This window comes from Daphnia pulicaria, chromosome 4, assembly GCF_021234035.1.
Source record: "Daphnia pulicaria isolate SC F1-1A chromosome 4, SC_F0-13Bv2, whole genome shotgun sequence".
Classification (NCBI taxonomy): Eukaryota; Metazoa; Arthropoda; class Branchiopoda; order Diplostraca; family Daphniidae; genus Daphnia; species Daphnia pulicaria.
The window spans coordinates 19,890,226-19,913,613 of record NC_060916.1 but is presented as its reverse complement, the minus strand read 5'-3'; the positions used below and the strand labels follow the sequence as shown (position 1 = coordinate 19,913,613).

The 23,388-nt window shown below is 39.4% G+C and overlaps 5 protein-coding genes and 4 long non-coding RNA genes across 10 annotated transcripts; 4 read left to right on the top strand and 5 right to left on the bottom strand.

Moving 5' to 3' along the window:
* Positions 1-679: 679 nt before the first annotated feature.
* Positions 680-2,137, bottom strand: LOC124338606. Its single transcript, XR_006917901.1, has 3 exons — positions 1,191-2,137; positions 784-1,112; positions 680-719 (listed from the first exon to the last, which is right to left on the bottom strand). It is a non-coding gene; the product is annotated as an uncharacterized LOC124338606 (long non-coding RNA).
* A 555-nt stretch (positions 2,138-2,692) lies between these two features.
* Positions 2,693-5,675, bottom strand: LOC124335845. Of its 2 annotated transcripts, none has more exons than XM_046789337.1 (5): positions 5,515-5,675; positions 4,655-5,186; positions 4,448-4,585; positions 3,631-4,382; positions 2,693-3,563 (listed from the first exon to the last, which is right to left on the bottom strand). In XM_046789337.1, exons 2-5 carry the CDS (start codon positions 5,180-5,182, stop codon positions 2,975-2,977), a joined length of 2,007 nt encoding a protein of 668 aa, XP_046645293.1. In that variant the 5' UTR covers positions 5,183-5,186; positions 5,515-5,675; the 3' UTR covers positions 2,693-2,974. The 2 variants fall into 2 exon arrangements, with proteins under 2 accessions (XP_046645293.1, XP_046645294.1); XM_046789338.1 differs by having other exon boundaries at positions 3,631-4,379.
* A 152-nt stretch (positions 5,676-5,827) lies between these two features.
* On the top strand, positions 5,828-7,851 carry LOC124335846 (protein O-glucosyltransferase 2-like). Its single transcript, XM_046789339.1, is given in 8 exon segments — positions 5,828-5,942; positions 6,001-6,130; positions 6,190-6,474; positions 6,550-6,719; positions 6,721-6,792; positions 6,863-7,100; positions 7,171-7,470; positions 7,531-7,851. Coding segments are annotated over 7 exon segments (1,206 nt in total). The 5' UTR covers positions 5,828-5,942; positions 6,001-6,121; the 3' UTR covers positions 7,663-7,851.
* A 63-nt stretch (positions 7,852-7,914) lies between these two features.
* Positions 7,915-9,666, bottom strand: LOC124335847 (F-box/LRR-repeat protein 14-like). The gene is made up of 8 exons (XM_046789340.1): positions 9,504-9,666; positions 9,138-9,426; positions 8,901-9,070; positions 8,737-8,823; positions 8,584-8,674; positions 8,398-8,507; positions 8,161-8,301; positions 7,915-8,094 (listed from the first exon to the last, which is right to left on the bottom strand). Exons 1-8 carry the CDS (start codon positions 9,594-9,596, stop codon positions 7,927-7,929), a joined length of 1,149 nt encoding a protein of 382 aa, XP_046645296.1. The 5' UTR covers positions 9,597-9,666; the 3' UTR covers positions 7,915-7,926.
* Positions 9,667-10,422: 756 nt separating this feature from the next.
* LOC124336636 lies at positions 10,423-10,851 on the bottom strand. The gene is made up of 4 exons (XR_006917139.1): positions 10,837-10,851; positions 10,708-10,749; positions 10,540-10,636; positions 10,423-10,468 (listed from the first exon to the last, which is right to left on the bottom strand). It is a non-coding gene; the product is annotated as an uncharacterized LOC124336636 (long non-coding RNA).
* Positions 10,852-12,550: 1,699 nt separating this feature from the next.
* On the bottom strand, positions 12,551-13,209 carry LOC124335966. Its single transcript, XR_006916971.1, has 3 exons — positions 13,126-13,209; positions 12,814-13,041; positions 12,551-12,734 (listed from the first exon to the last, which is right to left on the bottom strand). It is a non-coding gene; the product is annotated as an uncharacterized LOC124335966 (long non-coding RNA).
* Positions 13,210-13,716: 507 nt separating this feature from the next.
* Positions 13,717-15,764, top strand: LOC124335945. Its single transcript, XM_046789453.1, has 3 exons — positions 13,717-13,831; positions 13,902-14,001; positions 14,069-15,764. Exon 3 carries the CDS (start codon positions 14,117-14,119, stop codon positions 15,506-15,508), a length of 1,392 nt encoding a protein of 463 aa, XP_046645409.1. The 5' UTR covers positions 13,717-13,831; positions 13,902-14,001; positions 14,069-14,116; the 3' UTR covers positions 15,509-15,764.
* Positions 15,765-16,884: 1,120 nt separating this feature from the next.
* Positions 16,885-18,138, top strand: LOC124337829. The gene is made up of 7 exons (XM_046791843.1): positions 16,885-16,922; positions 17,002-17,122; positions 17,210-17,370; positions 17,440-17,627; positions 17,685-17,847; positions 17,917-18,043; positions 18,109-18,138. The coding sequence occupies exons 1-7, from the start codon at positions 16,885-16,887 to the stop codon at positions 18,136-18,138; spliced, it is 828 nt and encodes a 275-aa protein (XP_046647799.1).
* Positions 18,139-22,183: 4,045 nt separating this feature from the next.
* LOC124335918 lies at positions 22,184-22,780 on the top strand. The gene is made up of 3 exons (XR_006916950.1): positions 22,184-22,261; positions 22,429-22,611; positions 22,679-22,780. It is a non-coding gene; the product is annotated as an uncharacterized LOC124335918 (long non-coding RNA).
* The last annotated feature ends 608 nt before the right edge of the window (positions 22,781-23,388 follow it).

Below are 23,388 nucleotides of genomic sequence, written 5' to 3'. Positions count from 1 at the left end.
TCAAAAGGAATTTTCTTATTCACGTTCATTTTACCCCTTTTTTTTCATTTCTTTTATGTCTTTTTTTTTTTTTCTTTTTCATTCCTTTAGGTTTTGCAATTGCTCTGGTCGTGTGGAGCTGCTGTCCTCCTGTCTGGGATTCCACGCCATTTCGCCCACGGAAATCTCCGCGTGCTTATTCCACCAGCGTCACAAAAATCCATTTTTTTTTCTTCTTACGTTTCTTTTACTATTAGATTCTCAAATGGGTTTCCTTTTTTTTTTTTTTTTCTCTTTTGAAAAGGAAAAAAAATAATAATTTAAAAGAAAAATCAAATCTTTTCTTTCTTTTCGTGGTTGGTTGGCTCCCATTCAACTATTTGGTTATTTCCCCATGCCTTAGTCAAACTAGACACACACACAGAAAAAGAAATAAGAAGCAAACGCATTTTCGCCGGGGCTGCTGTCGGTTCGACGGGGTTGCGCTGCTGTTTGGCTTTGCTGCTGCTGCTGCTGCGGTTGTTGTTTTCTTTTCTCGAAACGCGTCACGACGTATACAGTACACATATGTACGTGCGGGTCCGTGATTCAGAAAGTCGTTTTTTCTATGGCTTCTCTTCCTTCTTTCCCTGGCTTTTCCGTAGTTGAGTCTGCGACTATTCCCGCGATATATGCACGCAACAGCAGCTTCTCTTCTTTGGCTGCTGCTGCTGCTGCTGGCCCGTCTGCCGTTGGCGCGGCTAAAAGAGAGAAAAGAGCTAAGACCTTCTTGCGAGTTATTCATGAATTCATTTTTATTTATACGTTTGCTGTTGGATGGATGTAGTGAGTAGTATAAGGCGAGAGTCGCCGGTCGGCAAGACGGAACAAATGCCCGACGACGCCGGAGGAGAGCGAGGCAGACTGACATCAGCAGCATCAGCACAGCCGTTCAACATAACGATCTCTTTCGCTTACAACTTTGGCCTGCCGTGCCACGTCAGTGAATAGCAAAAAAAAAAAAAGAAACAAAAAATCACTTTTTTTTCTTCTTCTTCGCCCGTCTATTCCAGTCCTCGTGATGCGACGACTACTTTTCTTTTTCAAAAAGAAACTCTCAATTTTTAGTAGCTCCAAGTCGTCGCCGTCGTTGCCTAGCAGTTCCAAGACTAGTGGAATAGAGAAGTATAGTTGGGAGAGTTTTGAGAGTTAAAAAGAAATACGGGTATTACATGCAAAGACGAGTAAAGAGAAAAGTGATGCATTTATGGTCGGGCGGGTATTGATTCGCCTTCTTCTTCTTCTTCCTCAGACTTTTGTTCCATCGCCATCGTTCCATCATCTATTCACAGATGGCTCGCTGCAATCAATGTCAAGTGCCTTTCCTTTTAAAAACTCACTTAAAAAAAAAAAAAGCAAGAGATGGAAAAAAAGATCTGACATGAGAGAAATTTCATTTTTTTTCTTCCTTGTAAAGAAAAAGAAGAAAAAAACAAAAATTCCAATCGGCTGGATGATGTTGACGGGATGTCGGGACCCGGGCGCATTTTGTCTACTTATCGAGCAACGGAGCAAACAACTTGACACAGCAAGTTCTCTTTCAATTTCCTATCTTTTAACTTCTTTTTTTTCTTCTTCTTTCTTTCTTACTCAGTATGGTACCCCCCTGGCTTATACTACTTCGTCTTTATGTATATATATATTTCCTTCTAGCAAGTTAAAATATTTGAACGCGGCATTTCCAGTCGCTCCTAAGTAAGTACACAAACGGGACAAGTATGTGTATACCAAAAGCGACTTTTTTTCTTTCTTCCCTTCTTAAAACTTATTTTTTTTTTGCCTCCCTCCCCCCTAGTTTCAGCAGCAGCAGCAGCAGCTCAGTCGATGACCAGTCACAAAAATCTTGGCTTTGCCTTCACGACCCGCTGCCAACAACCTTTAAAGTCGCTTAAAGTGCAGAGTCAAAGTCAATCTCTCAGAGATTTTGGGAGGCAAAGAGAGAAGAGAAAAAATAAAGTTGGTTAAAAAAGAGAGAAGATAACAACATTTCACCATCTGCGAGCGGGTTTTTTTTCTTATTTATTTAAGTATCCCCCCTCTCGAGAGAGACGTTATAAACCAATGGATGTTTGTGTGTGTGTGTACGTCTAAAAACCAAGTCCAATGGGCAGGGTTCATTTTGCGGTTTAGGACTGAGGGCAAGGTTTTTCTATTCTCTCTCTCACTCAATCCTATCACGCAGCAGTTTCCGTCCAATTAACAAGAAGCGGAAAAAAGTGTAAATTTTTTAATGACTCGGTGGGAAAGTGTATGTGATTTGAATTTCACTCGGTCATCTGTAACTAAAGCTGTTTTTCCTTCTCGCATCTCATTGAACAGCCGCAGTTCTAGTATACAAGTCTCTGGCTCTCTCGCGGTAGTGGGTGGATTGGGTTGAAATAAGCGCAGGGGGGTATCGAATATCCTCCATTCAATCACTGTCAGCATTCCAGACTGGCGTGCTAGCTAGTCAAAGAGTCGCTCTAGCTGAGCTGTTGATAAACAATGGGGGCAACCTTTAAACTTGTGGATGTGCATGCATCATCAGTAACAAGTAGATCGTTTTGCAGCTCGTCCACGACCGGGGCCCAGCCAGCGGCGGAGGCAAAAACGTTCCGGCGGCGATGCGAGAAGCGACTGCATTTCATCGATTGGATTATCAGATTGCCGCGCTTAGAAAGTCTCTCGTCCTATCTCGAGGAAGCAGTGAGGATGTATTTTGTGCGGCTCATGTGAAAATAATATACACAGCCAAAGACCAAACCATAACCAGCCGAACGTTGCATCATCATCACGTTGGCTTTTCCCACTAGTCTCTCCCCCACATAGTTTATATACAATGCCGCCACCACCACCACCACCACACGCATATGTCAGAGACTCTGTGTGTGCTGGTGTGTAGACCGTAAACATTTCAGTTAGAAGCGAAAAAAAAAAAAGAAGAAGAAACGGGAAGGGAAAAAAAAGGAACTTAACTCTAAGGCTTGACGAATTGCAGGACCTGTTTCGCTTGGCTTTTGGCAACTTGATACATCTGGCGGGGCGTCACATCACTTTTGGAGTCGTTGAGCAACGTCATACAGATCACAGAGAGCTTGTTGGCGCAGGTGCGGAAGAGCGGGTCTTTGGTCGTTATCTTCTGATCTCCCAAAACTTTAATGATGACGGCCTTCAGCTGTTGCTTAAATGTGTCCTTTGGGAAAGCTGCTGACGCTCCAGCAGCAGCAGCAGACCCGTTGGTGTTTTTCTTGGAAGGCGTTCGCTTACTCGCCCGAGTCGGCGGACCGCCACTTTTGGCCAGGAGCCGGGGTGACTTGCGAAGCTGGGCCAGGTCACGAGGTTGTTGTTGGTTCTTCTTCGGCGTTCGAGGGGCCCGAGAGGCAACGGGAGGCTCAGCGGCAGCCGGAGCCGGCGGACGAGTTTTGATCGACAACTGATAGGAAGTCGAACTGTTGACCGACCATGGGTTACACCACGTTGCAGAGGCCGTCTCTAAAGGCACCCACTTGTCCTGGAATTCCGATCGCTGCTTTTCGGCTTTCTCGTCTTCCACGGAAAGGTTGTAACTAATTGGGAGACAATTTATAAAATCAAATGAAATTCTGAGAACCAAATTTGTGAATATGCGCGTACTGAATTCCGGGGAATTTCAAGGCAGCACTCTTGGGCCATTCGGTCGTTCGAGCGGTTTCGGCATCGCACGAAGGTTTCAATCGCGTGGCGGCGTCACATTCGGAAGCCCGCACCTTTTTCGGAGTACGACTGGGTTGCTGCTTCCTGTTGAAGCACCGCAGCAAACTATTGACGTCGACCGAAATGACGCGACCGTTGCAACCGGGTTGCAGTAAACGGTTGTTCATTGTGGCAGGCCGGTCACCTTCAGACGTCATCTTCTTCTCCAACTTCCATTTCAAAAGTTCCGCTTCTGAAAATTCGGGCCAGTCGGTTCTTTCAGGTATCGCCTTGACGGTAAATCGATGGTGTTCCTTTGCCACGGCCACGGCTACTTCATCCAGAAGTTCATTCATCGTTGATAAGTCAATAGCTCCGTTCTCTTTGATCCAGTCTTGGAGCGCGTGCAATTGCAAGCGACGAATTTCTTTTTCCAATCGATCCATCCGCAGGTGGTCGGTCGAAGTGGGTGGATTGACGGGTAACTCTGAAGGGTATACCTTGGAGACGGAAGAAAAAGAAGTGGAGTGATGGAGTCCGACAAATATATTGGCCAGATTCTGTAGCTGATCGGCTCCTTTCAACAAATAAAGTCGCAACACGTCGTCACTCCAATGGCTCAAAAAGTAAAGGGATTTCATTCCCGTTTCCTTTCCCCGGTGTTCTGTTTCTTCGGTTGCGAAGTCAAGGCGGAATATAAAAAACGAAACCTGCTGGCAAATAATTCGCGTGGTTAACATTCCGTCTGCATTCTTTCAATGAATGATATCATGGATACTTTTTCATCCATTGCTTTCCAAAACGGATCTGCGTCTTGCACGGTCAGCACCAAAGATGTTGACGTATAGAAAACGAAGGGCACGGTGTTGGCATCAAAGGAGCTCACCAATTCCAAAAAGGAGCAAAACGTCTTCTTCTGTTGAGACATGGAAATAAGGTTAAAATGATAACATCGTAATAAATTTTTGAGATGAACAAAAGTTACCCGTGTTGCAATAAAAGGAAAATTTTCTTCTCGTATTTGACTAGTGAGAAGGTCCAGCTGGTCAAAGCCATAGCTTAATTCAGCATGCTCAAGATGTCCAAAATTGGAAGGATTATGAGGGTCTCTCATTTTCACAGATCCACCCCAAAATAGTTGATGGTTTAAAGCTGTAGGTGTTAAAGATGTTTCTGGCTTATGAAAAATTTTTACATTGTTGGAAGGATTGAAAGATTTCCAGAATTCAGGACAATCTTCCATTTGTAGGATAATGTCAACAGCATAATTTTTTAAGTTGTTGAAAACTTTGCCATCCCATACCTCACAGGGTATGTCTGCAATAAAACTGCTGGAAAGAAATTCTTGAAATGCATCAACTCCCAAACCTTTAAACATTGTTTGAGATTTTGCCACACAAATGGCCCACGTGACAGAATGATGGTTTTGCAGTATGGGACCTGCATTTGGAGCTCTAGTAGATTTTACCATTAAATTCTGGTAATCCTTCACGATTTTAAAATCATTTCCCATTTGACTAAAACAAAAAAAAAAAGAAAAGATGTAATAATAAAGGCATGAACTTCTATCAAATACATATATAAAGCAAGGTGATAGATGTTAGTTAAGAGTTCAGTTAACTTATTCGATTTTTAAATTTTTACATGCAGAAGATGATTTCGAATAATTTTGATCATCAGCTTGTGTTATCTGAACATTTTTCTACACTCTTAACATGTATAAAATAACAAAAAACAACACAACAAACATTGAAAGTGAAAAAAAACCTAAAGCTAGGATTCAACAATAGGAGTTGGGTCTAGGATGTCAACAAAGAATAAGTAGTATAAAATGTTTCCTTTCACCTATTTCACTTTTTCTGTCAATATCTTCGACGACAATAATAAAATATCTGTCCATTATTTAACGAGAAATTTCTTGTTCTATTAATTAAATGTAAATTTTAAAGAACACGTTTCGATGAACGTGTTAAATAGAGTACTTTATGCGAGTGAAAAAAAATCAGTAGACACATCAAACCGCGCCAAAATAACAAACCGTAGTCAATAGCAACCGGACTGCACTGCAGGCAGACGACTTTTTAATCCGATGAAAAATGTCAGTTTTCGAATGTCCGTTTGTCTTGATCTGGACTACTTATTTTCATTTTTATCGTTAATCCTACAGCAAGTGTTGAAAATGATCCTACTCAGTGTGTGTTAACTGGTCCAGGATTAATTCCCAATCGTATAGTTCTCCCTGCCCGATATTTTTTCATTCAATCAACTGAAAGGTATCTCATGGCTAACCTTAAAAAAAAGCTTTTATATAATCAAATCTGTCAATCCCAGGTGCAATGTTTCTCAAGCTGATATAATTGTTGAGCTGAAGGGACTTTCTGAACATGGCCCTTGCAGAGTGTGGACTCAGATCCTTGATCGGCGTGATGGAAGTTTTATAGTTCGTTATAAAATGTTTCAGGTGGGTCCAAGAATCAACAATACTTCCAATTTTATTTATAATAAACAAATTTCTTCCAGTATTGTGATGACATGGAGATACATGTCACCTGGAAAGGACATCATTTAGCCGACTCACCATACTCTTATAAAGGGAGAGTTTATGCTGAATCCTGTGATTGTCCACTTGACAGCATTGATGAAATGATAAATGATTATCAATGTTCAGTGAATGTTGCTCAAATTGACCATGATCTTAATCAATTCCAAAATGTTGATTTTAATCAAGTTTTGACAGAGGCCATGAAGAGATTCAGTCATGCTGGATCTTACAGTTTTTGCCATTATGTAGTTCTAAATAATAAGGTATTTCTAAATTTCTGCATTTCAAAAACTTACATCACTAATGCATTTATTTATCTGTACTCTGTATTTTATAAGGTTTACCGCCGCTGTTATGGTCAACATGTAGGATTTAACATGTTCATGGACAACATACTTTTATCATTATCTCGTAAAGCAGTCCTTCCGGACATGGAATTTTTGATAAATCTGGGCGATTGGCCATTGGTGAAGAAAAATACCCTGCCAATTATTCCAATATTCTCATGGTTCAACCCAAACTGCTGATATCGTAATGCCGACTTATGATATTACAGAAGCCTCTTTGGAGTGCATGGGAAGGTATACAAATCTGAATGTTGCACTTTTTTACAACAAAACCAAAAAAAAAAACCATCTGATTTTTATGAAGAGTTACGTTAGACATGTTGTCCGTACAATCCAATCCGGATACCAAGTGGAAAAACAAACAAGAGAAGGCTTTCTGGAGAGGAAGAGATTCGCGACGAGAACGTCTTAACTTAGTGAAACTTTCACGCCAACGCCCTGAGTTTATCAACGCATCTCTCACTAATTTCTTCTTTTTTCGCGACGAAGAGAAGACATATGGTCCAAAGGATGACCATATCTCTTTTTTCAAGTTCTTTGACGTAATTTAAAAAAAATTTGACTCGATGTCAATTATTCAATAACGATCTAACAACTTAATTTCTGTTTTAGTACATATACCAACTAAATATAGATGTAACTGTAGCAGCTTACCGATTTCCCTACCTATTGGCCGGCGATGCTGTGGTGTTCAAGCAAGATTCTGAATATTATGAACACTTTTATAGCGACCTTAAGCCGGGAGTCCACTATGTTCCAATAAAAGCAGACCTTAGCGATCTGGTCAAAAAGATTCAATGGGCTAAGACTCATGATGAAGAAGTTCGGAAAATTGGCATTAACGGAAGGCAGTATGCAGTAAACCATCTATTACCGAAAGACGTTATCTGCTATCACGCCATCCTTTTTAAGGTGTGTTTGTTCATCTTTTTTTTTTAAATCCTACTTACAATTTTCTTTAAATTTTTGTAGAAATGGAGCAAGAAACTCAAAAATCCAATTCGAGTTCATGACCAAATGACTTTAGTTAAGCCTTCTAATTCGACAGACAAGCGATTGGGGAATTGTCAGTGCCTGAATAAATCAACTCACGTCGAGTTATGAAGTGACTTATTTTAACGCACAACTTGCGCTAACCAAATGCCAAAGTAATCAGAGTAGCCTAACTAGCTAAACTAATTACGTACTTTTTACTTGAAATTATCCTCTTTTTTCGATTATAATGGTTTTATTATACTACGACAACAATAACAGATCTAATACATTTACTTTTTAATACAAACTTTGAACGGACACCTTACAAAAAAATCTTTTTCATCTGAAAATAATTTGCAGTCAATAAAGGAAAATTTTCATCTAAATTATTAATTATTCAAGGCCGACAGTGTCCAATTCTCGAAGGGAAGTTCTTAGTTGAAACTGAAATGCATATTCCAGTGAGATGAAAACACAATGACTTATATCCAAATGACTTAAATATCGTAGTTTGAATTTTTCGATAGCTTGAAGAGTCAACTTGGTAATATTCGAACACCCCTGCAAAATATGGGTTAGCTAGGAGGTGATACGTGAATTAAGTGATAGAATTCCAATTATACTCACATGCAAACTTAATTTGATTATTCTGGCTAGATAACTAATTGCTGTTATCATCGCACAATCTGTAATTTTGCAATAATTCAAAATTAAAGTTTCAAGTCCACGGTGGTGTTCGCACAGAGCGACAAGTCCGGTATCCGTTACCTGTAAAGTATAAAAATGTTTACTAGAATATTAACTGGCGGACTAATACCGAGCTTCCAAATGACAGCTGACAAGGAAATTGACATTTCTTTTTACCAACGAACATGCATTTAAATCCAGGTAGCGCAGCTCACGGAAACGGAAAGCTTCTTGTAAGCTTTGATCTGTGATTTTGTTGCATCCACTGATCGAAAGATAAACGAGGCCTGTATTTAAAAAAGTTTTCTCATCATTTATAGAATTCATTTGAAAACATAATCGAATGAAATTATTTTCCCATACCTCTCAAATTGGATACACTATAAGAAGACTTTTGGGGCGTCCATTCATTTTGTTGTCCATCGCAAACTGCAGGAATCAAAAGTGTAGACACCTAAAAAGAAGTTATTATAATTTATCAATTTAATAAGCATTCTATTTCAATTGCATCGTTACTTTTGCCTCTCGGAAACCGTCGTCTGTGATGGAGACGCACCAATCCAGTCGAAGATCGCGCAGTTTTAAGAGCAATTTACAAACGACCTTCAATTGAGAACATAGGCGACAGAAACAATAAAATGTTTCCTTATGATGTAGCTGTATATTGTAGGTATACATACCGGAAGACTGGAGTCCGAAACGGCTTCAGTACAAGAGGTGAGATCCAAGTGGGCTAAGAAAGGAGAATTCTCTGCCAAATGAAGCAGTGCCACTTCCGTAATTCTGGTCATGCTCAGGTTAATTTTCCGAAGTACTTCATTTCGTTTATGAAACAGTCCTTTCTCAATACCTTTACATCATCAGTGATTTAAAAATGTGTTTGATATAATGTAGAATATTAGCGTATAATTTTTTACCGAATGAGGTTATGTTTCGAAGTCCCTGGAGATTTATCTCCTTAAGTCCAGATAACTGGCTTATGCAAGACAACCCAGTGTCCGTCACTGCATGACAATTTCGAAGTGATAGTTTTTGCAGATTAGGTAATAAGCTGCAAATGCTACTCAAAGAAGTGTCGGTAATACGAGGACAACAACTAATATCTAACTCGGTCAAAGTTGATTGGGTTGCACACAAGCTGTTGATTCCAGTACTGCCAACTTCACAGCTACGTAATAAAAGGCTATAGAGTTTGAGATCTCCTATCTTTAAAGCAGATACATCGGACAAATTAGTAAGAGCACGAGAATGCAATGTGGTAAGTTTATGTGGTTGTATAATACCTTCGACAAGGAAACACACGCCTTATCGTCAATTTGAGTTTGACTAAAGTCAAGATATTTAACGGTTGCAGAGTGGTTTGCAATATGTTGCATAATGCAATCAAAGGTTAAAACTAATTCAGAAGATGTACTACCTACTTTTGTTCTGTTTTCTGAATAAAACTTTTTTTTTATTCCAGTGATGAAAAGATACTGTAGTTCCTGAAAAACTCAGATATTCTAAGTTGGCTACTAAAGTCATGAAACGATCAGCAGATCATGAACAGATCATCTAAGAGGTATGTCTCCTCCTCCTCCGCCCCAGCGAAGACCGCATTAGCAGGAATTCGTCGTGGTCACCTCTCTTCTTCATGGTCCTCCAACGCTACTTTTCCTTTTGACGTCACTCAGTTTCCCGCCAACTGTTTAATTAATTCTCAAAGGTGTTCCGAGGCGCGACTTAGAAGAATATATGTTTAATTTAACACTGTAGGTGAACTTTGAAAGATATTGGCAGCAGCTATATGAAGATAAAACAACCATATTTTATGCAAGCAAAGAATTAATTCAAAAAATCAAGTTCTCACCCAAGTTAATAACATTTATGAAAGTACAATTAAATGCAACAGCTCGGGGAAAAAACGCTAACAGAAAATACTAAAAGAAACTTTTTGTAATATTTGACTTGTTTGTAATATAAAATAAAAGAGAAAGTGTGCTTTAAAATGGACTTTTCTCTTTTTTTGTTGACTGGAATAAATACTGTGGGGAATTAGTCAACATCATTTTATGAAGTTTGTCAATAGTTGCAGGACCGTCTAAATGAAAAGAGATACAAATGATGAAGCTTTCAATCTACAAGTAATAACCGCAGCGGAAACTTACGCATTCGATACAATCCTGGATTGCCTGCCTCACTTCGAGCAGCATCAACCGCGTTGCGCAAAGCACCCAGACGGACATGCATAACGGAGGCTCACCGGTAGCTTTAAGAAATAATGTGCCCTCCTCCCTATTAGATTACCCTTAAGTGTTCAAATTCACGTTACTAATATACCTTTAGAACGTAAAATTCCATTTGGATGGGCCGCATTCTTCAGCATTGTGATACGGAAATCCATTGGTATATCGCTATTCACTGGAGGCTTGTAATTCTGGAATAAAGCGCAACAGTTAATAAAAGAAATTGATAATTAATTATGATTACATCGTAAATTGCACATACCCAAGTTCCACGGCTTAATTTCTGTCCAGTGTGGGGATCGTACTGAAATGTCGTCAAATTTTGAATGAGTATTTTGTTTTTAATTTAACAGATTGTTTTTGTCAACGAAGAATTAACTGCATATCATACCGTAATCTTTTCGCTAGTCCAAAGTCCAACTCCCATAACAAATGCTCCTTCTATTTGTCCAATATCAATTAAGTGGGCTTAAGCTTTGTCCAGCATCTTCTAGAATGTCTACTCGACGAAGCTTAACAGAGAATCAGTTAAACTCAATTTCGAAGGCTAGCAGAAAAAAATTGTGGCGATATAGGAACCAGTTTTTCTCCTCAAAATGCAATTTCCACCTCTACGGTATACGGTAGCTCCATGAATGATGTATCCTTTAACTTTATCATCCGACGTAAAGCTGTAAGAATTTATATGAAGAATAAGTTTAAATGTGGAATTTTCACGATCTTAAAATATCCTACTAATGGCGAGCAGTTAAATCGATATTAGAGTTGAAACACTGTTCAACGAGTTCACTCCAGCTAGCATCCGGCAATTTTTCTTTTATGGGTAGCATTCTGTTCTTTAAATCCTGACACGCTTTCATGGCAGCCTAATAAATGGGGCCTATAATTCCGGTCGTCATAACAAATGATACAATCGCATAAGTGTTTCCATGTTTAACTTAGCAATTCATTTCGCTTGTCACGCTGCCTCCAGTGACAGATCCATTAGTATTGGTTAATGTATTAGTTGGCTTCAAGAAATCAACGAGATATCAATGCCCAGTTCTCTTGCTACCACTTGCGTAACCTAACAAACATTGTTTCAATTAATTCAATGTGCCATTCGATAATGAATTGTTTTTAATGTCTTACTTAGGTGTTGATGCCTTGACCACATTCAATGCCACCATGAGACACTGCAACAGATCCGCCTTCATGGTAAATAGCTACGAGCACATTGCATCGAAACGGAAAAGATTCCACAGGGTTCCAGAGGAAGAAAATTAATTCCGCGCTTTTTCCATCGATTGTTTGCGTTGAATTCTTTGATCTGTTCCCATATACATTTTCATCGTGAAATATAACACGAACCAAATATATATCAACCGAAATAGCTTTCTTTACCTCTCCAAGACGTTTGTCGAATTCAGATGAACGCCGTACTTCATCAATAATTTTTCGCATAGAATTGGCCTCTTCATTTCCGCTTGTATTCAGATTTTTCAAACGGAATTCAAGAGGATCCTCTTGGCGGGTTTTCGCCAAATGCTCAATTAAAAATTCAATTATTGCAATTCCTTGTGTGGTTCCAAAATAAAATAAAGTCATGATTATGTTAACAAGTTAATCAAAAACACAATTCAACGTCAACAATCTAAATAATTTCTGACCTGGAGCACGACAATAAGTGTTTGATGGCGTATCTGTTTTCGCCAAAAGCGGAGTAAACTTCCAGGATTTTGCAGCGTAGCAATCTTTCGCGAAAGAAGCAGCGAAAAAAGCCGTGCCCTCGTTGAAATTTCCACCGCAATCGCTAACTATTTTCATATCCACAGCTTGTATGACCCCATCCTTGTCGGTTCGAGCCTTTAAAATAAATGAACAAGGAGCTGATATACTGACCCAATCAATTATCATAAGCACGAACATTTTCCTGGTTTTACCTTATATTGGCAATAGTAAGGAAGGCGCCCTCCAACGAGCGCCATGTTAGAATCCAAATCCAACGAAATTCAAACAGGTTTAGAAATTTCATACTTTTCATACTAGGTTCATAAATTTTGATGATTAAAAATGTCGCACATTAAGCTAAAGATGAGCAATAAAGACCTTACACTTACTGGGCTTTATGGAGTTTCAGGCAACGGGTGACAGCGTTTTGCACTGCATCTTGGTCTTGAGTAGAACAATAAATATTCATGCCATCTTCGACTGGAATGCACACAGCAACCAGGGTCTCCATATAAAAATGATACTGAGTACCGATTTCAAATTCACCTTCGATCACCGTTTCAGACAAAGAGAAACCTTCTATAAAGACGGAAGAGTAAACGATAAGTAACGATGATCAGTCGCAATCAATTAAAAGTTTGAAATCATTGAATACTACCTTGAACGTCACCAGCGTCAAAAACGTTTGGTGGTCCAAAAGCAGCATGAATCATAGTTCTCTCTGGATCCTTCATGGCTTCCTTTATTGTCAAAACAGGTTTTTGATGGTCTTTGTAAGTAATAATTCGGATCAATTTAGCCGCACGTGCTGCTATGATTTATGAGCTGGCTACAATTAACCCAAGGGATTGACCAGCATACAACACTTTACCATGGAGCAGAATACCTTTTGTCGTCTTATGAAAATGAACATTAAAATTTTTTTTATTCCACAGGAAAACATTTGGGGTGTTGGTGATTTTCATTATACCTCCTCGTTATTTTGACTATCAAATGCTCCATGGGCAAACACAAACAAGTTGCCTGTCTTAATGCTTTTCGCTTCAAGAAAAGATACAACAACATCTATTTTCTACAAATACGATTTCAAAGGTTATTCTTGTAGAAAAATTCAAATAATAAAAAGCTGCTAAATTACCAGTGCGTCTGAGATGTTAATGTCAATGTTACAATTAGCTACGGTACTCAGAAAAGTCAAAAAGTCCTGCTTGCCCACCCCTGCTTGCCGAATGCCGCTCATAATTTTACGTTCCAAATTCAGAGCGCCAGACCGAAATTCAGGTGCTGCTTTATCTCCAATGATTGTCAACACAAACCGAAAATAAATCAGCACCTTTTAATTAGACTTTTGTAGTTTCATTTGATGTTTCAAACCATACCTTGTAAAATAGTAGACTTAGAATCAGTTTTTAATTCTATATCGATCGACCTCCCATAAAAAAAATAGTAAAAAACCACCCGACAAGCTATAACACGGCTGGTCTAGACGAGTTTGACCCGTATACGACCCATCCCGCCCTCTAGCTTGAGTAGTCCATGTCCGTTGTTGTTTGAAGTTTGTGTTGCTGTAACTGCAGACGTCGTCTGTCAGCTCAGGATTAAAGTCAAAATCTCGTAAAATTTTAGCAACTTTGCAAGCAATTTTTAGCAAGATATTTTTTTCTCTCAACCACATGGTATTTCTTTACTTTCTCATTTTCTCTTTAATAGTTGAAAGCTTAACTTAGTTTTTGTGAAAATTTGCAGAAAAAGCCATTTCCTACGAAGTTTGAAGACTTACTTCCATCAATTGATCTTCCACAGCTTAGACTTGTTTCTAGATAAATTTTATTCTAACATCAACTTGGTACGACTTTATTATGTCTTTAGTTTTTATAATAGCTAAGCTAGTTTTTGTTAAAATTTGATTGCAGAATCCAGTTGCCTCCAATTCATCTAGTTGGGATTCGTTCGATTTGGAGATGGACTCGCTTCTGATTCAGATTGAAAACAAAAACTTGGAAGGACTGAAGGATCTGGTCAATCAAGGATCAGATGTTAAAACTACTGGGACTTTCTCACTAAATGGCCAGAAAATATTTTTAGACGTCACACCACTTTTTGCAGCTACGATTGCAGATCTACTTCCCTTTATTGATTACCTTGTTGGTAGGTACCCACACTTCCCTCCAGATCCTTTGATTCTACCAGCCAACAGTGATATAGAGCATGTCATTGAAGTACGCGAATTGGTCGGCGCTGTTTGTCTTTTTGATGATAACAAAGAAGTTCAAAAATACGGCAGGAAATGCTTGCTCAAAGCAATGAAATTGAGAAGAGACTTTGCCAGACCCAAGGTCGTACCGGCTCCATCTAAATGGGCAAAATTCGTTTTTTCGACCCAAGAAATTCTGGATTCATCAAGAGCATCGAAACTACTGTTATTTCAGGGGAAAAGGAAGCGGACCATGCAAGCATTCTTCAACATTAAAAGGATTTCCACGAAACATGATAGCTTTCCTACTCGTCTCTTCATCTACAACATGTACAAATTTGCTCTAGAAAATTGGAAAACTCGTGGCTTAACTCGGTCCAGCTGTTTTGCTGCCTCGTTCTACATATTTGAGATGATTGAAAGTTCACGTTTAATGGATCAGCTAATTGTCAATCAAACGGAGTCGAAAAACGCTTTACATCTAACTATCATCGAGTTTAACAATCTTCTTGAAAATCAAAGATTAAACCGACTTGATCTTTTCCAACACGAGTCCGTCTTGACATTCGAGCACCTATTCGCTGCTCTGGTTTTCACTTGTGAATACCAGCTCCAGGTTCAAGATCTCTCTTCGGTCGACAAAAATGAAAATGAACCGATTATATCTAACATCATTCTTAATATACTGGACCTACTGGTGGCCATACCTAAGACGGAGACCGAAAGTGAACTTTTGAAGACCCAGCTAGCAACCTACGTCGGATTGTACGAACTAACCCGTGCAGAGGGTACACCAACCCTATTGCTAAGACTATGCGCCAAGCACCAAGGTCAAACATTCGAATTCGAAGTGATCCAACTGCTACTTGGAGCTGGAACAAATGTCCACGCTGTAGATCAACACGGGTTTTCGTCCCTTGAACTGTTGTCTGAAAAGGAGCTGGAGAACTCTTATATGTGGGACGTGGATTCATATTCTGACCGTGCGCATTACTTCACTTGCATCGTCAGGAGTATTTTGGACGGAAGATCTGTGGATGATTACGGAGAACTATTCGGGGAAATTGGTGCCCTAAGATACATAAAATGTAACCGCCTGCACTATCCGAGCACTGAGTTGCATCTTTTACTTCATGATATGTTTGACCCGAAATACTAACCACATTTTTTTCCTCGTTTTAACCTAACGTATATCTCATAAATTTGCCGTGTTTGTGACAGACACAGACGATTCCAAATAAATTCCCACCATTCAGAAATCAGAAGAGGTTTCCTCTCTCTGTTTTGCCCAACCCTCAGTTGCATTTCTGCTCCAAATTTTTGTTAACTGTGCTGTTCCATTTTTCTCCTTCCCAAGCCGACATCGCATGTGGCAAGCGTAGTCAAAATTTCAAGTGGCAAATAGCCAAATACAGAACTTTCGAAACTCCAAAATCTTTTCAATCCCGCCGGTAAAAAAAAAGTACCGGAAACCATGCAAATACAAAACCACAGCAGATCTTGATCTGAATATTTAAAGACACTTGCTTAAGATCTCTTAGGATTATGTGAATATTAACAAATGTAGCAGCTTTTACACGAATTTGCACTCACGCAGTCACGGACGATTATCACGTATTCCTAAAATTCGGCACACAACTGGTAAATGCCATCTGTTGGTCACACTTTGTATGTCGATTCAATTTTTGGGTTATGATTTATGGTGCAAATCATTAGCGCTACTTATGTGCACAAAGCAATCACCTGATTTCATACCATAAATAAGAAGGCATGAACACTGAAAACTTGAACAGCACAAAGAAGAAAATAATCTACTTTTCATTTTAATCGATTTCAGTTAACATTTTCTGATCTAAGAAACAATAAGTCATATAATGCTGTGGACTTTAGCCGAGTATTTCAAATCTACACACATTTCCAGGTGAGACTAAAACAAAATTTTCTTTCTAAATGGTTTCATCATTTGAATCTTTTCATTTGAAAATTCAATTGGCCTTATATTTTTTTTTCAACTTTTGTTTTCTATTTAGATGGCGGCTTGCTGGAATGTAATTAATACTGAGTGGGATCCAGATAATTGACTGTCAATTTTGGTACATAAAAGCAGTGTATGTTGTAGTCGATTCAGCTATCTTTGATGTTGTTACATTGGCCACAGTAGAATGCACCAATCCTGTAAGCAATGACTTCAAGTTTTCATAATTCTGTTTTCTAAATGTAAATTTTAAAAATATTTCAGGGGACAAAGTCTGAACCAAGAGTCAATGGAAGCATGTGGGAACAATTAATACAGTTCTGGCAGTTGATAGCTATTTCCATATTCTCACCAACAACTGCCAGACTGTTTAAATAGTTTCTCTTTGGATTCATTCCCAAATTGTTTGGCCTGGTCCTTGCATGGAAAATTCCTGTTTATTGTCACAGAAGGAGGCTTCATGAGTGTAATCTACATTCCAGTCAGCTTGCTGCTTGCAACCATGCCTTTGCCAAACTTGAGTATTCCAAACCAGGCAGTTTACATTATCGTAAGAAAGGATGAAGTACTTCTCCTCAATAGCAGTGGGATTGTTGAGGTAAAGGAAAACATGCAACCAATGATTAAGAAAGCATAGTATTATTAGTGTCAAAATAACGGAACTTCTTTCATTATAGATTAAGCAATTTAAATCTTGAAAGTCTGGCAACAGCCTTGTCCATTGAAAATGTACAAATAGCTCAAGAAATTCAGAGTGCAATGAAACAAGAAGTTGTGGACTGTTTGCTAAAAACTAAGGTATTTCCTACAGGTTTAGCATGTATTTTTCTTTTCTAGTTTACTTACAAAATATTTTTTGATTTACCAATTCTATGAAATGTTTAGTTAACAGGTGCAACTGTAATTGATGATTTAAACGGCGATGCCCTTCTTGTGATTGGTAGTATTAACGGAATTTTCCTTTGGGATTTTACGAAAAACGTAATTGTTGCTGGTGCACCTTTGAGCTGTATCTTACGGCAAATTGAAGCCACTAGTTGCAACAAGTAATAGTGATTTTCTTAATTTTTAATATGCCATTTGTTGTGCAAACACTTAACATACATTGCATGAAGGTGCATAATCGCACTGGACGAGGAGGGTCGATTGATTTGTTACGACGTGGATTTCCTTTTGCCTAATTACTACGTTGAATCGAACGAGCAATTTGTGTTTATTGAGCTTGATAAAACGACCAAGCGCATTTTGACCACAGACTTGTCCGATATGGAGAATCGATCGGTCATAATGAGATCATTCAAAGGTAACATTGCAGGTCTCGTAGTGCCTTATAAATCCTTACTAACGAACGAATTTTCAGGATCTGAGATAGAATATAGAGTTCTTGTAAGCGATTTATGCTATTTGATGTCGTCTTCAAGTAAGCAAAATGACATCATATTTATTGAGGGGGCGCGTGACAGGGACGGAAAAGTAACTACTTTGCGAATTAGGAAAATGGCAGAAGGACGACCAATTGATAGGTAAATTCCCAGTAGTACTTCTCGATTTTTTGGTTGTCTACATTAGTATTGCTTATTTTTCATTTTAAGGTTAAGGCGATTAATCGCGCGAGGGAGATTTGACGAAGGGCTTCACTTCGCGCGAAATTTTGACTTGGATGTCCAACTAGTATACACCGCCAAAGCCACCTGTCTCTCACAGGAATTATCTGTTTGGGTAAATATTAAATACTAAGCCGGAAATAATTTCTAGCAAATTTAAGGATTTCATCAACACGTTAGACTGCATTACTGTGCCTCGGTTCGTGGTAGAAAGCTGTTTGAAATGCGCCCCTACGGCCGTTGAGTAAATCCGTGGTTCGCTCTCATATGCCAGGAAAAGACTAAACAAAAACAAGGTAATTACCATATTCAAATTCCCAAACTTTAAAATAATTCCGTACGGTTAATGGTTGTCCCACTTGTTTTGTAGGACGAATAATGTGAGCGGGTACAGTACATTTTGGAAGTGTGTAACGTTTTAGAGAAGCTTGATACGTTCGAATTAATCTACGGCCAGAACTTGATCTAGTATTGGTATGCTATCGATTTGAAGGATATGTTCAACACTTTAATAGAGATTTTAAACTTGGTATTTTATTTCGTTTTTTTAATAAAACTATATCGTGTAATTTCTTCGTCATTTAATCTCAGGAAGAAATGACCAGTGCTCTATTCCTGTGGCAACGGCATAGTGTTGAAATTTTCACTGATCCTGCCTTGGAAGAAGAAGAAACGCTTCAACTTCTTGGTAGAAACACTTCACCTCTTGGTACACCTTCGGATATGAATTCGACCATCTTTCTACCTTGGCTTCAACACGTTTTGCCAAGTTTGGTTCAATTTGACAGCGAATGCATTCCACTGGTGATTGACTGGATCATCAGAAAAGCTGCGTAAATAAATAAGTGGAATATATTGTTTTCTCTTTTTTGGGCAATTTATATGTGCTTACCTGCAATTCTTTCCCGGTGCAGTTCCCTAGAAAGTACTGAAAGACAAGAATGAACCCGAAATGCCCTCAAATTTGTCGACATTTTGCTAAGTTCATTAAAGAAAGTGAATAAATCCCCTGATGGCCCAATGGCACCACTATTTGATTCAATCCAAGACCTCTTGAGAATATTAGAAACGGGTAATGAAACTTGGGCTTCAGAAAACGGCGCTGGAGAGTCTGAAACTAATTGCGATCTCACCCATGTCCGACTCCTCTCAATGTGAGCAGATCTTATCAAGTCGTTACATTTTTTTATCTTACCAACTGGGTTGATCTTTGAAGGGGAAGGAGGAGAAGCTGAACCTGTCATATTAGAAGAAACTGATGGTGGTGATGGACCTTTTTCTTGTCCTCGATGTGGCCGGCGTTACAAACGGAAGAAAAACGCCGGTTAGTTTTCAAGAATAGTGTTTCTTTGATCAGAGGTAATTCTTTTTTTTAAATTTATTTTTCAATAGTTGCTCACCTTCATTACGAGTGCCGTGTAGTTCCTTCCTTTCCTTGCCCGATCTGCTCTCACAGCGCCGCTACATTCAAAAACACATCAGACGCAAGCTTCCGGACTACATCCAAGATTACCAATATTATACAGAACAACAAAGAGCAAAAACATCTGGCGATGACGTTGATTACATTTGGTTTCATTTAGAGAATTCTTGTGTTCGCCCCCTCATCTCAAATTCTTCCACAGACACAAAATTCTTGCATGTATTGTCGTTTTTGAGTTATCTATTAGTTTGTCACGTGTCACAAACTCAGCGCCAAGTTCTGTCACTAACTGGTCCGCCTTCAAAGAAAAGAAACAAAACGCTGTGCGATTTGTCCAAGGATAATCAACTCCAAAAACTTTGTTTCTGATCTCGGAAATCGCGTGTTGTATTTTTAATTATTGTACCTTTTTCTGTACGCGACGCCGAGAGATCTTAAATTTTGTGACTGTTCCAAATGAAACACGTTGAATACTTGAATTGTTACATTCGTTTTTCTTCCTCCGTCGATTTACAGGTTAGTGTTCGAGGTTGTTGGGGAAAATTTAGTAAATATTGGATTACAAAGTCGTTGTAATCCAAAATTTCTTTTAACTGAACCCCTGTTTTACATAAAAATCAAAATTGCTGAGTTGAAACACCAACTAGCACGAAAGTTCTAATAAAAAAAGAATTGATCAACAGCAACATATTCAAACAAAGACTTGAAATAATAATGTCCAGAGCGAAAAACAAAGAGTGAGAAACGAAGAGTTAAGTGAACGTGAATGAAAATTTGCATAACTGCATCCAATTTTTATCTGCCAGTAGATGGTGTCACCAGTCGCAATGTTTTCAAAACAACAAGCCGAAGGACTGACAAATTGACCATACAATCTAGTCGAAATCAGTCAGAGACTTTATGCTTGTTTATTGTAAAGAAAAAGGGTGTTAAGTTCCATCGCCACCATCGCCAGACAAGCAAGGTTTGAATTATTAACCAAATATCTGCGGAAACGATTTGACGTCATCAATGTCATTTCACTACACAGTTGAATCGACGTCTACCAGGTGGCGTTTAATCTGGCGGGACTGCCGGTTGTTACGGATGTTACCATAGAAACCATGAAGCGACTTCATCTCGTCTTCTCCTCTAGGCGTCCACATTTTTCTGTAAATTTGAAAGTCTTTTATAAATAACATCGAATGAAGATTGAAAAAGTTAGAAGCACGGTCTCAAAACTCAAAGAAGTTCGGCTCACAACCACGTGAAGGGTCTCGGTTTGGATGAATCTGGAAATGCCATAAACATTGCTGCCAGCCTTGTTGGCCAAACGCGAGCCAGAGAGGTAACAGCACACAATTTTTCAATTTTCTAAGAGAAATGTACACAACAACTGTTTGCTCTACATTTCACAGGCAGCTGGTTTGGTGGTGGAACGTTGATCAGGTCTAAACGTATGTCTGAAAGGGCTGTGTTGTTTGCCGGGCCACCAGGAACTGGCAAAACTGCCCTCACCATGGCTATTGCTTAAGTTTTAGGCAACAAGGTCAATCCTTCTTTAACGGTTTACAAATTATTGAAATTGAAAATTAACATTTCCCATACAGGTTTCTTTTTGTCCTATGGGGGGTCAGAAGTCTTCAGCACTGAAATCAAGAAAACTGAGGTTTTTAATAATAAAAAACTTTCGTAGAGCTAAATTGGCCTTCGTATCAAGGAAACTAAAGAAGTTTATGAAGGACAAGTCATTGAACTTACCCCAGTTGAAAGTGAGAATCCTATGGAGGTAAAAGATATAAAACCCAGTTGATATTTATGTCAAATTTTACTACCAGTTATTTGTTTTGCAGGATATGGCAAAACTGTCAGTCATGTAATCATTGGACATAAGACAGCATAAGGAACAAAGCAGCTCAAGTTGGATCCTTCCATGTTCCATCTACTAATCTCCCCAGAAGGAACGTGTTGAAATTGATGACGTCATTTACATTGAAGCCAAAAGCGGAGCGGTTAAACGTCAAGGTCGATCCGATACGTTTGCCATGGATCACGATCCATGGTTTCATCCATCTTCTCTTTTTCTCGCTTAATCCAGAAAGGAGCCCTTGGGTGTGTGTGCGTGTTTTATTTCATTTATTTTATTTGCCCTCCTATTATCGTCCCCATGACTATTATGTCTGTTTGTCAGGGCTGGGCTCCCAAGCCCGTCGTTCTTTAGCTGTACATCAGTCGGTCACTAATAGAGCCCATCGTGAACAGTTTCACCGTTTGTGCGCGCTTCACTATTGCCGCTGTCCTTTATTCCTACACCCCCGCCCTCCTCGTTCTTAACAACTCCTTGAATGTTTTCCAATATCTATCGAGTAGGCCTACGTGCTCTTGTTTCCTTGTGTGCGCCGTTCGTTCGATCGCAAGTGAGTGTGGATTTCTGCGAGAAACTTTCGTTTTTGTTGTTCATCTTTGGCCGTCTTTGGCTCGAGATGATCAGAAACAGCAAACACGCGAGTCGGTTTTTCATCAGCCTATTCTTATTGCATTTGTGGTTGGGAGTTGGGCGGGTGTGGAATTAGCACAACAGGAATTATCAAAATACTAATGGATGGATGGGTGGAGCCGAAAGGAGGAGGAGGGATCACCCAAAAGTCTTTGATTTCTCAATTCGAAATGGCGCGCGCGTGTGTGTCCGTACGTTTGCTCTCGGAAGGTCATCGACCTTTTCTTCGTCGTTCACTAAACTTCTTCTTTTCTTTTTCACACACGCAGGTGATTTAAAAATTATTTCAGCAGATTTAAACTGACCATGTCGTCGCTGCTGTCGGTGTGGACGTAAACACGCATTTGACTGTCGCTTCTGGATTCAAAATAGGTTCCAATTTTGGTGGTTATCGAGTCAATGCTGAGCTTGAAGCACGACCAAACGTCCGGTTGGTAAGAATCCTTGAATGTTCATTTTTCATTTCATATAAATTGTAATACTTGTGATTAAAACTTAACCAACATTGACTGCTCTGATGTTGCTGTTAGGTAGTTGGTAGATATGAAGTTCTTGTTAAATTAGATTCTAATTATTGGTTTTGGACTTTATTTTGTATTAGGCTGGAGATGCTGCCTTCTTTTGTGATAGCAAATTGGGTCGTCATCGTATGAAACATCACCACCATGCTGTTGTATCAGGGCGATTGGCCGGAGAGAAGAATACTGGCAACGAAACATGGATGAACATCTGCAGTGCACTGTCACCAAGTGCATTCTTCGTCGTATTATTAGTACGCAATCGGGTAAATATTCTGTTACATGGAGTTTTCCAGTTATTTAATATTAACGTTCCAATTATTTACCGCCTAGTTAACTATAGTGTCGTGCTGCTGTTGGTTGTTGTACCGTTGACGACTGGGTTGACCTGGTGTACTCATGTCTCCTGGGTATGGCAAATACCGAACCGCAACGCCGCCGCCTTACTACACAGCATACGCAATTACCAGTTACTAGACCGCCAAGGCACCAGAGTATTACACCACACCTTATGATGCTCCGAGCTACTACACCGAAGCCATGAAGTTTAACTCTGCCCTGAGTTACATCAACGAAGAGGTCAAGTACTACACCGCGGTTTCCAAGTACTACACCACCCAGGTATTGGATTGCTACAAGACTACGTATGGTGTCCCAGCCTACTACACCGAGGCTTCCAAGTACTACTCTGAGCCCAGCTACTACACCGAAACTCCAGCTTATTACGTCACCAAGGCATTTGAGTACTACACCTAAGCTCACAAATACTACTCTGCCCCAAGCTACGAAACTACAACTGAGGCGGTCCACTATTACGCAGCAAATACTTACTACACAGCGGGTGCTCCTTCGTACTCCGTTGAGCCGAAATATTGTGACTCAAGTTTACTACACCACCACCTACGCTACTCCTAGCTACTACACCGAAGTCCCCCAGTACTACACCGAAAAGGCCGAATATTACGCAACCGCGTATGCTGCCACAGTCTACTACACCGAAAAACCAAAGTATTACTCTGCTCCAACCAATACCAAATAGAGGC

Bases quoted from the DNA above. Each gene is read 5' to 3' on its own strand.
- LOC124335845 (XM_046789337.1), bottom strand. From the start codon at position 5,182: ATGGGAAATGATTTTAAAATCGTGAAGGATTACCAGAATTTAATGGTA. The intron at 4,586-4,654 runs GTAACTTTTGTT...ATGTCTCAACAG, and splicing joins TTCCTTTTATTGCAACACGG to AAGAAGACGTTTTGCTCCTT. The intron at 4,383-4,447 runs GTATCCATGATA...ATTATTTGCCAG, and splicing joins GGAAAGCAATGGATGAAAAA to CAGGTTTCGTTTTTTATATT.
- LOC124337829 (XM_046791843.1), top strand. From the start codon at position 16,885: ATGAAGTACTTCTCCTCAATAGCAGTGGGATTGTTGAG. The intron at 17,371-17,439 runs GTAATAGTGATT...CATTGCATGAAG, and splicing joins GAAGCCACTAGTTGCAACAA to GTGCATAATCGCACTGGACG. The intron at 17,848-17,916 runs GTAAATTCCCAG...TTTCATTTTAAG, and splicing joins GAAGGACGACCAATTGATAG to GTTAAGGCGATTAATCGCGC.
- LOC124335945 (XM_046789453.1), top strand. From the start codon at position 14,117: ATGGACTCGCTTCTGATTCAGATTGAAAACAAAAACTTGGAAGGACTG.
- LOC124335847 (XM_046789340.1), bottom strand. From the start codon at position 9,596: ATGCAACATATTGCAAACCACTCTGCAACCGTTAAATATCTTGACTTT. The intron at 9,427-9,503 runs GTATTATACAAC...TCTGCTTTAAAG, and splicing joins CGTGTGTTTCCTTGTCGAAG to ATAGGAGATCTCAAACTCTA. The intron at 8,302-8,397 runs GTAAAAAGAAAT...TATACTTTACAG, and splicing joins ATTTAAATGCATGTTCGTTG to GTAACGGATACCGGACTTGT.